This window comes from Lepisma saccharinum, chromosome 7 (genome assembly GCF_977018435.1).
Source record: "Lepisma saccharinum chromosome 7, izLepSacc3.1, whole genome shotgun sequence".
In the NCBI taxonomy this organism is placed as follows: domain Eukaryota; kingdom Metazoa; phylum Arthropoda; class Insecta; order Zygentoma; family Lepismatidae; genus Lepisma; species Lepisma saccharinum.
In genome coordinates this window covers 396,784-410,166 of record NC_139235.1, presented here as the reverse complement: position 1 = coordinate 410,166, position 13,383 = coordinate 396,784, and the positions used below count along the sequence as shown (strand labels likewise).

The window sequence follows — 13,383 nt, the reverse complement described above, 5'->3', positions numbered from 1 at the left end:
TTGAGGACATAAAACTTACATGCATCAATAAAAGTTTAACACAAAAAAACCTACTTTGTTTCATTTAAAACCCAAGCTATAGGCTAAGAAAATCAGGTGATGACTTTTGCGCCACCTTGTACATAGATATTATGTATCACTCTTTGATGTATGGATCTGGCTTGATCCCCTTGAAATGTTCTTACCCCATAAAATGTTTTAAGAATAATTATTAGGATGTAAGGAGTGACCTTTACTGAAGGCATTTAAATACCAGCCTCTCTTTCTCACTATATAACTTGGAAACGGCATTTTTAGAAAGCTTTCAGACAGAAGTGACAAGCGACACGAGTCACTTGGAAACCAACCTTCAGAAATAAATGGTCTCTTCACGCCAGAGTGTCAGAAGCTGCTGGTGTTGCTTGTGTCACTTGTCGCTTCAGTCTGAAAGCTCCTTTAGAGGCTAACCAGGCACTGGCGCCTGGCCCCATAGCCAAGATAATGGGTCGTATGTATAAAATTGAGTTCCCACTCCAGGCGCGGTTGGCCTTATAGCGCACAGGATCAGTGAACCCCCACTTATAATATACGGCATTTACCTCGAGAATGGATAATAAACAATGTCTGTACCTTTTGACAATTTTTCGCTAAAATTTCTACACAAGAAGTCATGTATTTGTGTCCGTAACACGGCAAATTCTTTTGCTGAGAAAGAGAAACCGCGAGTCGGCCGCCCTCGTGCAGACCCTCAGCTGAACCCCCGCAGGAGAGCTCCAGCCATATAGTAAAGGTTCGGGCGGCAGGCAGAAGCTCGGGGTAGCTATATGAGCAATATACATGGAAGAGGATACTGAGGAAACTCGATCTCCAACCAACGGTCATGCGCAGTTCGTGCTCTCTCAGAAGCCACAGCAGAAGCCAGAGGGCACCGTCCTCGCTGCGAGCGAGACCCAGCTGGTTCCTCCTTTCCAGTGTTGCCCTGTGAGGTTTTAAGTTTGGAGCGCATTCGTTACATATTCTATCTTCTCTGTTGAATAATTTTTGTGCTTAACTTCTTGGCATAAATGCAAAATTGTGGGAGAGAAGGATGAGTAGAAATGAATGAAAGCTGGAATTAGACACGATGAATTAAAATAAAATAAATACATTACTAAAATAACTCGTGAATGCATTCAGACTTTTTCCTTAAAGATGGAAATACTTCGGATATGTGAAAGTAAAAGAATGGCGCGATCTTAGACAAGAAAGGAAGACGTGACAAACCCTGTTGGTGCCAATATTTCAAGTTTGTAAGTTTTCGAAGTGCTTGGATAGTTGTTGCAAAGTATTGATGCTCCAAAGGATGGACTACTGTATATTACGCCATTTGATGCAGTGTAGGTGTTGCTGTCTGTGCAGGTAAGAAATGGCCGCTAAAATGCATACAATTTACGGAAACAAATTTTCTCGTATGTTGAAAGAAAATAAGAGATAATGCGTGTGCTGGTCGACCAACTCCAAATTTGAAAAAAGAAAGAAAAAAAAGCTGTAGCGTTTCAATGATAGGGTCATGCACATGCCATTGGTTGCCATTTCCCTTTAATAATTGTAGGACCATTGTGATTATTCGTTTTATAATTGCAGGCATGCACTTCCGAATGGAAAAAGGGGTCACACCCGCCTGGAAGATCCACATATAATTTCATTTCAGTCACAGTAATTTATGATAATTATTATGAAACTTTGCTATGAAACCTCATTCTATGAAAAAAAAAAAAAAAAAAATATGTACCAATCTTTTAAGCCCCACCCCCCGATCCCTTTGTTTCGCGAAGAAAGTATTTGTGGAAACTGAATATGTGTCATATGACTTCGGTGAACCCCCAGGAAAATAATGCACGAGCCGCGCCTGTCCCACTCATTTCTCAACTTTTTAGAGCAGGTACTTCATTTCATATGAATAAAGGGTCCACAAACTTGCTCACACAGGGAGGACATACTCTGATAATGAGAAGGGGTTTAAGGGATGTATCTTCTCGGAAGGTATCTAAATGTCAACCTCTCTTCCACACTGAATACCCTGGCACACTGCCATTTGTGCAGGCCAACGAGGGCCTGGCGCCTGAATCCACACTCAGTGTAATCCTCTGTGAGATTTCGTGAATCGTCCATGTGTTATTGATTGACCCTTCATCCATTTTACCTAATCGTCATTCATCCAATTCGTCGCGATCGGCTACAAACGGAAGGCAGGCTACGTAAAATAAATCAACAACAAATTAACAAATGTAATTGGGAACTTGTTTTCACCTTTTAACATGAATGAAAATGACACGTTGTCAGAAATTAAACATTTTATTTTAGACGGACTTACCCCACTCAAATGTTGCGGAATAGTATTGTAGGAAAACACGCAACTAATAAAAAAGGGATAATGGAAACCTTTGGAAGGTCTCCACTGCCCTAAAATTTCGTCACCAGAGGTGGCAGCATGTGCCAAACACGCCACCAGAGGAAAACATCGTCGCCAGCTGAAGAGGTTAGCGACACGGGCGAATGTCACCTTCAGAGAACGGGGCTAAGGAGGGCGTCCAAGCATGTTCTTTAATTGAACACGCGTTTCACTCTTGAGATAATTCTGACAGCGTCAACTTTAATCAAGGTCAGAAGTGTTTTATGGGGGAGATTGCGTAACCTTCGGAGTTCTTATCTGCTGGCTGATAACTTGCAAGAAAGTCACTTCCGCGTCAGTGACTTCGAAACGATTCGAGTTTGGTTTGAATTCAGCACTTTTAGGTTAAAGGTCCAGGAACCCATACATTCTAATGGGTTTATTTGGTTCCGTAACAGGACCGAAACATTTTTTCTCTCGCACAATTTAAAGGGCGGTCCAAGTTCCGTATTGTTTCATCGAAAAAAGATTCCTGTACCATATTTAAATTCATTCGGAGAAAATGTTCCTGGGCAGTATTTAAATTGATCCAAAAAAAGTTCCTGGACCGTATTTAAATTTATCCAAAAAAAAGGTTCCTGGACCGTAAATTGATCCGGAAAAAGGTTCCTGGACCGAATTGAAATACTTTAAACATAAAAAGCTTCTTTACGGTCCAGAACCCATTTACGCTTGTTTATTTTCTCTCCTGGACCGGAATTGATTTTATTTAAAATTTCTGGATCTTTAACAACCTTGCTTTTAACCTTATGACCGTAAAGTAATATAGTCGTTGGAATCCCATATTAAACTGTACTTCTAGTCCCGATTAGCCTTTCTGCGCGTAAAATGGACTTAAACAAATAGCCACGATTATGTAATCAGAAATAAGGTTTTGGTGCTAATCAAAGGGGGCGCCCCGGGTCGCTCGGCCCTTTAGCCGAGTGAAAGAAAGTAGTAATAATTATTTTCCCACAATTGATGCATGGGTCACTTCAGATCCAAGAAATGTAATAAGCTTAGTTCAGCGCTCTCGTGTAAAATAAATAGTTCTCCTATATGAAGAAATTAGAATGTAGAAATGCTCATGAATGTCGTCGCAGTCGCATGCGTTCACGAGACGCCTCTGCTTGACGGACCTCCCTGGCGCTGTTGTAACGTTGTCGCATTGTAATCACGGGATCCCGGGTTCGATTTCCGGTGAAGGCACACAGTGGTTCGGGCCCTGCTTTAAACTGCACGTTCAGTCCCGATTAGCCTGTCTGAGTGAACTTAAATACTGACAATAGTTTTTTATCTTCACGTGCAACAGGAATGTTTGCATCTACGAATGTTTTACAGACAGTTGCACGTGTGTTACAAACTGCCCTCACTTAGCTTACCGTTAACAACGATGACTACCTGCCAACTTTTAGTTGTCGTGGGAGAAAGCAAACCGAAGCACGCCGCTTTTTGTTATTTTTAGTCTGTCCATTGAGCAACTGTGGAGGCTGAAGACTTTTCTCGGAGCTCTTCTTGCACAGCTTTATTCACAGAGAAAGGAAATAAAACCGCAAACCTGGCAGAAAATAGGCCAGAATTAATGTTCACGGGCGTACTGAAGAGGTATGGGGTCAGTATCCCATTCCCTTTTGAAAAATTTTCCTGAAGAAAGGGCAATGTAGTGTTTTAAACGTCCCGTCCCTAACTTTGAGTGTCTATAACATGAAAACTGTGAGCGATATATACACACACGTCGGGTTTACTGCACGATAAAGCCTCGTCTATGGAGATATTTTTAAGTATCTGCGATCTGCAGTATATTGGATGCACGATCATAATTCGAAGTTTTGTGATAAGCAGTGCTGTACAAAAAAATAATAAAAAAAACGTAGGAAAAGATGGCAAAAGTGAGGGCTGGCTAGTGAAAGAAAATATATACCCCCCCCCCTTTTCGATAATCCTGGGCACGCCACTGGTGATAGGTACCATGCTAGTCTGGGTTTTGAAACAGATAGGGGCCGTGTGTTGCAGTTAATGGATTTGTGAATAACGATTTTAGAAGGAAGTGAAAAGGTGGTATTTTAACGGCACAGAATCTTAGCAATACTACACACTGTCCATAGAATCTCTGGAGCGAGCGAACGAAGTAGTGACTCGACCAATGAAGTCGTGAGAGAGGAAGTGAGTGCAGCTATCAATCTTTTGTAGCAGCGCGTACTGCTTTGTTCCGCCCACTCGCCTTCTCAACTCTCTCTCCTTCTTCCTCCATAGATTCCCGAGAGAGAATAGGAATCAATAATTTGCTAGACGCAGAGAACATGTGTCCGAGTACTGTCCATACAAGATCATGAAAAATCAAATTATAATTGATTGGGATTCTGCTTCGAGATCTATTTCTGTGAGTGGCAATGAGATCACTCACAGCAGGAGAGATTTTTTTTATTTAAAAAAAAAATGGCTGTGTTGAGAGCGGTAGTTGCCAGGAATATTTCGAAAAGGGATGGGGAAGGTCTTAGTTATAATGATATTGATACAATAAATATCAATTATAAGTTATAATAACAATTATCATTAGGCTACATCCCTGAGGAGACTTTTCACCAGAAATACCAAATGATCAAAGATCTGGCACACTTTCATTTTTTCGCATTTCCCATACTTAATACACTGAAATACATATCGCTCTATATTTTGTACGCCTTTTACCCACCTCAATCAAGGAAAATCTGAAAACTAGGGGAAAATATGTCATGGAATGAGTTTTGTGATATCTCGCATAAAAATCTCATTTGCATTAAGTGGTAGAATTTTAAAATATCAAGATCTGACCTGGTTTTGAACTTGCACTCCTTTTCGAGATGGCTATTTTTCTTCAGTTATTTTGTTGGAATATCTATTTGTATACGGTATTAATATTATCCATTATCATAAATATAAGCTAATTTTTCTGCGATCATATGAATTATGTCAATTTCCATTGGGAAGGGGCCGTGACCCGTATGCACTCCCTCCCCTCGACGCCCATGACGCCGAGGGTATTGGCTTTTCAACACGTGCGTCGTGCCTCGTCCCTGTAATCTCTCGGTTGAACGCAGCAGTTTTGTAAAACTTTAGACTTCGTACTTCACACATCTGTCAATCACATTTCATGTCACTATCTTTCGCATATTAGCGTATATGAGTCATTATCATGCGGCATATCGCAGTCAAATGGGAGGTTTCAATAACCAAGGACAAACTTCACTACATGATGTGCGAAAATATTAGGACCTTCAACTTATCTTGGCGAGTGAACGTGATATACCTATGAGCGATAAGTTGGATGTACAGAATGTTCAACTAGGCAGCAAAGCAATAGTGTTACTTTCTAAAATGAGTAGATGCAACTGTGTTAGGCAAGGTTAGAAAGTAACAGCCTGGAATTTCTCAACAGTAACAATTGTAGTGCGTATTATCGTAAGATTATCGACAATAACATATCTCCTATGATCTAACAATACTTTTTATCAAGCGAAGAAGACAGGGATCTTTGATGTATTACCCCGCCCTCCTAACCCAGAAGCCGAAATACCAGTTTGGTTTAGAATCCAATAGCCTATCGGGAATGTAGATGGATTCTCGTTCATGCGAACTTGGAAGTGAACACTGAAGGTCGTCTCCCTTCTTGGCTGCCGTCCCCAGAAATCCCCTCCACCAGAAGAAAAACCGTCCTGCTGAAACCAGAATGGAACGTATTTCAACTCTGCAGTTCCGTGTGCTCGTCCATCTACTTGCAAATCAGAAATCAGAGAGACCGCTGCTGCTTCAAATTATAGTGACTCAAGTAGTGGCGGATCCAGGAAAGTTTCAAGGGAGGTGGTCAGGATAGATTTTACTTTTATTGTACCAAAGGCAAGAAAGGAACAGCCTTGCGATTCAAATGCTGCGATAAGAAAGAAGGGGTAGGGAGAGAGTAAAGAAAGCTAATTCTTCATGCTTTGTGCTAATATTCGTATAGCATCGCAAGATTCGTCTTAAAGAGCTTGTTACGTTCGCCACTAGAATATTTCTCAGCACTCGCTGCCGTGACGTAAGACAAAGGCACTGCCAGAAGCAACACTCCCGCAACACGTGAAAGGCCGGTTATTTTCTTATTAAGCTTTCAAGGGGCTATTACGTCACAGCAGCATGTATGTGGAGCAGAGAAAAGAGCAACAGCCACAGACCATGTTGCAACATTGAAAGGCTGTGGTGTTTGGAAGGGGGATAATCATTACGAATCTGGGATTTCACGGGAGGAAAGGCTTCAAACTAGCAGTCATGTGGGAACTTTCGCGGAGCCTAATTATCCTCAAAATTATGCATTTCATTTAATTTTGCACGAATATTGTGTGGGAAACATGTATTTTGCGATTACATACGAGGTATTTTAATACTGTATGTAATTCTGGCATTTTTAAAAGTAAAACTCTAATAAATTGATAAATATCACTGGAAGTAGATTGAACAACTCTTATAACAATTATCAAGCATCGGTATCGGTTTGGTATGCATATTGGTGAAAAGTGGTATCGACTCAGCCCTATTAATAATGAAATATTTCATTGTCTATTCCGACTTCCCCCAAGAATGCAGTTATGTAATATTGGCCGGATTAACCTATGGGCAACTGGGGCAATTGCCCCGGGGCCCCCACCAAAAGGAAACTGTCAGGGGCCGCCACCAAATAAATCTTTTAACCGGCTGGCTATGCTTGTGAAAAATTACATAAGAAGTAATATTTTAAAAATAAAAAAAAAACCTTCAATATTGTCGTATGTCTACACTCTTCTGGATCCAATTGCAGCACAGCTCTCAGTCGATCTGTTTGTAGATATCTGAAGCTCTCTATATTTTATACCATGGATTGATTTGGATGCGGTGTGGAAATACGGTACACTTATTCAAACAATCAATTCTCAGATACGATTAAGATAATAAATAATCCTATGAAGTACATAACTTTCTTTCGTTAATAATATCGTATTAGAACTGAGTTTTTCTAGGGGAAAAGAATTGTAGAGATACTAGCGCAGCGCTCTCTCTCGGTGCGTCAGTGAACTACGGGACACCTAACTTTAAGCAGCGCTTTTGTGAACCGCGCTAACATAAGCTAACGGACGGCGGAATGAGTTGATTGTTTCCTTTCGGCCATTGAGTACTTTTCTCAACAGTGTGTGACTTACGTGTTATTGTTGAGTATTGACGTGTTCGTAACTAGACGGCTTACTTCACGTAGTATCGAGGACTTGTTTAATGTTTTTTACTAGCATATTAGGCCAAGCATATGGCGGTATATATATATATATATATATTTATTTATGTTCCCTCATAAGTCATAAGATAAGACTCTGTGACGCACCCAAATAATTTTTAACAATCAATCAATAAGTTAAGACTCAGTTATCGGATTTCTTTTAAAGAAATACCACAAAATGTTGATACCCAGGGATGTGCTGCAGCACAGCAGGCTCGGAAAGGCTTGTGCGAGCCGTTTGTTAAATTCATATTGTTCTTCTGACACGGTAATTCAATTTGCATGTATGTGTGTATTTATTTATGTATAAGCATCAGTTAAACTAGGTTCTCATAAAGAAACAATCATACGACATGTATTCTGAATACATGGATATTTGTATGAGTCCTTTCGTTTCATTCACAATCATCATTTCATTCTCATCATCGCGATTAACTTCAATAGGAAGAAAAGTGACGTTGAATAACGGAAATAACAAATAATCGTAAAAAGTTGGCAATGCTGTTCCAGTTCCTAACAATAATGAAACATACTGCTACTCTATCAATTAAATATTTTGGTTATTGAGTTTTAGTTTCCTTGCTGTTGAATTGTCGTGGATTGTCAGTGGCGACGTGTGAACGTTTTTCTTTAAATTCACTTAGCTTCAGGGTATATGTTGAAATGTTGCATGGGAATTTTGTATAAACGTTGATATCTCTTGCTCTACTAGTTCGGTAAGAGATTTTGTGACTATTTGAAAGTGTTTTAATGGGAAGTTCGAGGAAAGAGAGCAGTATTACAATTTTACATGTAGGCTACCTATCGCTCAGTAGATATGAGTACAAAGGGCTCGAATGGACGAGTAGGCTTGAAGCACACGAACGACAAACAGCCACCACAGCCACATTTAGACGCAGAATTTTACTGCTGCTATAGCGCTACACTTTTCGTCCTGTAACTTAATTTTAATGCGCTATTCTCCCTGCAAACCTATCTGCGATATGTTCGATTGTGAATGACTACTGATTCTAAAATCAGGTCTATCATTTCAACTGCTGAAAATTGGTGGTTAACATATTGAGCTAATAAAGCTGCTAGTAAAAAATAATAAAAAAAATGGGGGCCCCCACAAAACATTTTGCCCAGGGGCCTCCACAAGCCTTGATACGGCCCTGAATATTAATATACACCTTTACAATTCAAGCCCCCGCCGAAATAAAATTCTGCATCAGCCAGTGCCTCTGTGCCACAGCTTTCACACTTGCTACAAGTCGACTGCACGAACTCGTTTTCCACTCAACTCTGCTTGGCATGCATTGCTTCTAAAAATATCATGTAATAGGTGACATATGTCGAGCGGGCTCTGCATACGCATTTAGTGCAGATTGAGTGCTTCCGGGTCTTCCCGGAATGTGCTTACAGGTGCTACCCTCTGGTGGCAGGACTGAAATTAAATATTACAATAGAGTGGATTGCTGACGTCACAAGCTTACTATGACAGGCCTTATTTTTACAAAGTAGCCCAACAATAGTCAAATTGCACAAACTATACCCTGAAAAGGACGGTTTCGGGGGATGGGGTACGAAGCAGGGTTGTTAAAGGTCCAGGAATTTTAAATAAACTCAATTCCGGTCCAAGAGAGAAAATCAGCAAGCGTAAATGGATTCTAGACCGTAAGAACCTTTTTACCTGTAAGTATTTCAACTCTGTCTAGGAACCTTCTTTCCGGATGAATTTAAATACGTTCCAGGAACCTTTTCGGGATCAATTTAAATCCGGTCCATGTTCCGTATTGAAATGAAACAATACGCAACTTGGACCCCAAGTTGAAATTGTGCAAGAAAAAAGATTCCGGTCCTGCTACGGAATCCAATAGAATTTATGGGTTCCTGAACCTAAAACAACCCTGGCACAAAGCTTTCCTCAATACTTGTAAAGAGAGGGGAAGTTAAAAGGGGAGAAGAGCCAATCCCCGTTCAGATTTTGTACGTACAAGATTTGGGAAAATGGGAGCCTCCATCACCGAAACACTACTGTACATTTGAAAATGACGATTTCGAAATACTGGAACGAGAAGGGGCGTATTTTATCTTTCTACCTCTAATAATTTCTGAGTATAACAGGTGAGTATCGAATGAGTTTGAGTTGGTGTTTTAAGTCCACTTTATGCACAGTTAGGCTAATCGGGACTGGACCTACAGTTTAAAGTGGGATCCGAACCACTTGTGCCTCCACCGGGAGTATCGAATGAGACTACAGTTGACTAGAACAAATGAACACTCGAAAATATGAATATTGAGAGAAGTTGATGATTCAAGTTCCTCCAACTCATCAAATTTCATAGTTGCAGCTTGAATAGTTTCCAAGATATTGCAACGTAAGAAGATAGTATCCCCGGGTGATTTTTGAAGGGGGTTGAGGGCGGAACTCCCTTCCTCTGGTTGCTAATTTTTGGCATGGAGGTGAAATTATGTATATATATTTTTTTAATATCCTGATGCTTCAAGAGTAATAACTGGAATTTCCCTCCACTGGAAATATTTTCAAATACCACACTGCATATAACCCTATATTGCATGTAAATATTCAATCAGCGTTGTCTTGGCTCTGCTGCAGTTATCGAAAATAAAAAAATAATGAGACCAATGGGAAGATCTAGGAGTCTACAAAGTCAGGCTGGTCCTCTTATATCGTTTAATATAAATCTGATAGGCTGAATTGTTTGCAGATTTCCATTAAATTTATTTTTGAAAATTACATTATTTGTAGACATTTACGATCATGTAAAATTCAGTCACGTTAAATTCTTATTTGCTTTTTAAAATATTTGTCATTGCACAATTTTCTGGCGATTGACCTTTCACGACAGACCATTCACGCTGTGATTCATGTCACGTGACATGGTGATTTGATGATTTTATCCAGAAAAAATATGTTTACTCCGACACTACTCTAACGGTAGCAGCATTTCTTGAAACAGAAATGTGAGAATCGGTGTGAATGATTATACTTAAATGTTCAAGAGTTGAAAGTTCTCGTCGAGTTGTTATCTATGTAAAGATCATGAGAAATAATCATGTGTTTGTGTAAGAGTATGGAAGTAATCCAAATATCTACAACTTCCAAGCGAAAATCTACACATCGTGTCTCGCTTGTTTTGGGCATTTAGCCAAACAAGAGCCATGCTTACTTCTCCGACACAACAGATTGTTCATACTCTGTCACGACTCAATGAATTTGAACAATATTGTAGTTATACGTTATCCTTTAAGAATCCCCCAGATCTTTTCTCTGAAATTGCACGAGTTATTTGAACTCAATCAACTGGTCGCCTATGACTGGGAATTTTTATCGCATCTCATGGTCGTGAATGGTCAAGTCAACGTTCCCTCGTATTCGATAAACCATTTATATCAAAATAACAAGTTACTTTGTAGATTTTTTTTCGAAAATGAATGCTATTTGGTTTCGTTGTGCCGCAAGTCTACTTTCCACTAGAAATTTACCAGCGAGTGCGATCTCAGGGAGATTTAAGAGGGGGGATCCTAAGGCATGGCATGACTGGACTTGATTTTTTTTCTTCGAGACACGCTCAAGGACGAGCGGAATGGTTCATTTCGGCAGCCCCTTCATCACACATGGGCGATCCAAGGCTATACTGCTTATTTTGGTTCAGTTCATTTTATCTGAGAGGCTCATTGGTACTGGACACACAGTTCAAAGTGGGATGCGAACCACTGTACCATCCTGATCTGGAGATCGAACCCAGGACCCTTTCATTACAAGGCGACAACGTTATCACCACCGGGAACAAGATAAGGATATGTTGTGGGAGCTCTAGTCTCCTTTTTACTGATATACTGACAAATAATATTGGATACGCTAAATGATAAAACGTAGAATAGGCACCGACAGGCTCAAAAGGCAACGACGCCCACATATCAAAATTTCCATTAATCGCCGTTTAGCATAGCTCTATCGATGAATACAACACTGATTCATTCACACACACCGAACACTCCTACAAAAATACCTAATACCCCAATAACATTGTTTACATACACCTACTTTGTGGTCATTTGGACTTTAAATTTACCGAAGGAGAGAGAGAAAGCGAGAGAGAGAGAAGAATGGAAAAGCGAGAAAGAGAGGGTGAGAGAAATAAAGAAGCAAGAGAATCAAAAGAGAAAAAGAAAGAAGGAAGAGGGAGAAAGAAGCAATGGAGAGGGAGGGAGAGAAAATGTAACAAGTGTGCATTTCCTTTACGATTTTATTATATGTTTCAAGAACTGAAAATACAAGCATTCACTATCAAACATGCCATGTATTTGAATGTTACATCCTTTTCTACAACTATGGGAAAAGGGACTTAAGAAAAACTAATATAATCCCGGATTTAGAGCAACCATCCCTTTCTTCGCTGTTGAGCGTCATTCATTCCTGTGTGTATTCTCTTCACATTCACACAAATCACGTAAAAAACACATCAAAACAAGTTGTTCAAGATTAAGCAAAAGGCGGGGAAATGTGGCATACGTTAGTTTTAAAAACACAAATAAAAAATTGACAAAAATCTCCCTGAAAGGCTTTAGTGTTCGTTAGTGTACTATCGGAAAGGCACACACGAGAATTTTATTTCATTTTTGTTGTTTCGCGACGCATTCTTCCACTTGTCAAATCGCGACGATGAAGACGAATATATGAAATTGATGGGCAGTCGTAAACAGGCACGAACAGGAAACAGAGGATGCTACAGTCACGCACACTGCCGGCTTGGAACGATTGTATTGAAAGTCGATGTATTCATTACAAGCCGGCAGTGTCCGTGACTGTACAAACTGTTACGCCCAGCCGCCAGAACCTCGTTAGCCGACAGTTATGTAGTTTCGACTTGTCGAGGGTGCACTGCGTGCATTTTAGTGCCTTCCGAAAATGTCACTCCTTTCCCTTACACACCCTCTCCCCTATATACGAAAACGATCGACCCCAAAACAGTCACTACATGACCTATTTGAAATTAGTTTCTCTCACTCACTTACCTTGGGATCCTTTTCATAGTAATGCTGCTGAGTTCGAATCCATCTGGAGACGAGGTGGTCCTTCACTGTGTGGGCCAAGGCGAAGTAATAGTCCCTCGGGGTAGCAACATTGCGATCTTTGACAAGCGTATAATGCAAATGCCGGTTGAATGTTTTCTTCACGTTCGAAACGTTTTCCACCTGCGCGATCCCCCTCACGCTAATCTGCTTCCTTTTCTCTATGTCCGACTGCGGCGTAGACATTGCAACGAGATACGTTCACGAAATGCAGGGCTCACTTGCGATAATTATGCCCGACACAGAAACAATCGTCCACGGGCAACAGACGAACCTTTTCCTCCGTTGACGATGAGCGAACGAACCACAGACAACATTCACCTTCCGCAAGGTCGCACATGCGCGTTACGGAAGTTGTTGGTAGATGTCACTACTGTACGCACAGTTCCGAGACGAATGTTTACTTTCAACACAATTCAGCAACACAGTGTTGAGAATGGCACAAATGGATTTATACGGGATACGGAAAGTTCGGTAGTGAGGTGAGGAATCGCGTCAATTTTTTTTAGAACCCGTAAATCGTTGAATTGGAGAGGTATCAATATTTCACGATCAAAAAATAAAAAATTACTACACATTTTTACAAGTAAATTTCGTCGATAGAGAAACAGAACAATATTTTTTAAATAATGGGAATTCGGAATCTGAACGTGATTTT

The 13,383-nt window shown here is 40.3% G+C and overlaps 1 protein-coding gene across 1 annotated transcript in view; it reads right to left on the bottom strand.

The window, feature by feature from the left end:
* Glyp (glycogen phosphorylase) overlaps positions 1–13,042 on the bottom strand; it is a 53,316-nt gene extending 40,274 nt beyond the window's left edge. Inside the window, exon 1 of the mRNA XM_083124877.1 lies at positions 12,669–13,042. Coding sequence (XP_082981003.1) covers positions 12,669–12,911 — 243 coding nt within the window. The 5' untranslated portion in view covers positions 12,912–13,042. The remainder of the gene's footprint in view (positions 1–12,668) is intronic.
* Between the last annotated feature and the right edge of the window lie 341 nt (positions 13,043–13,383).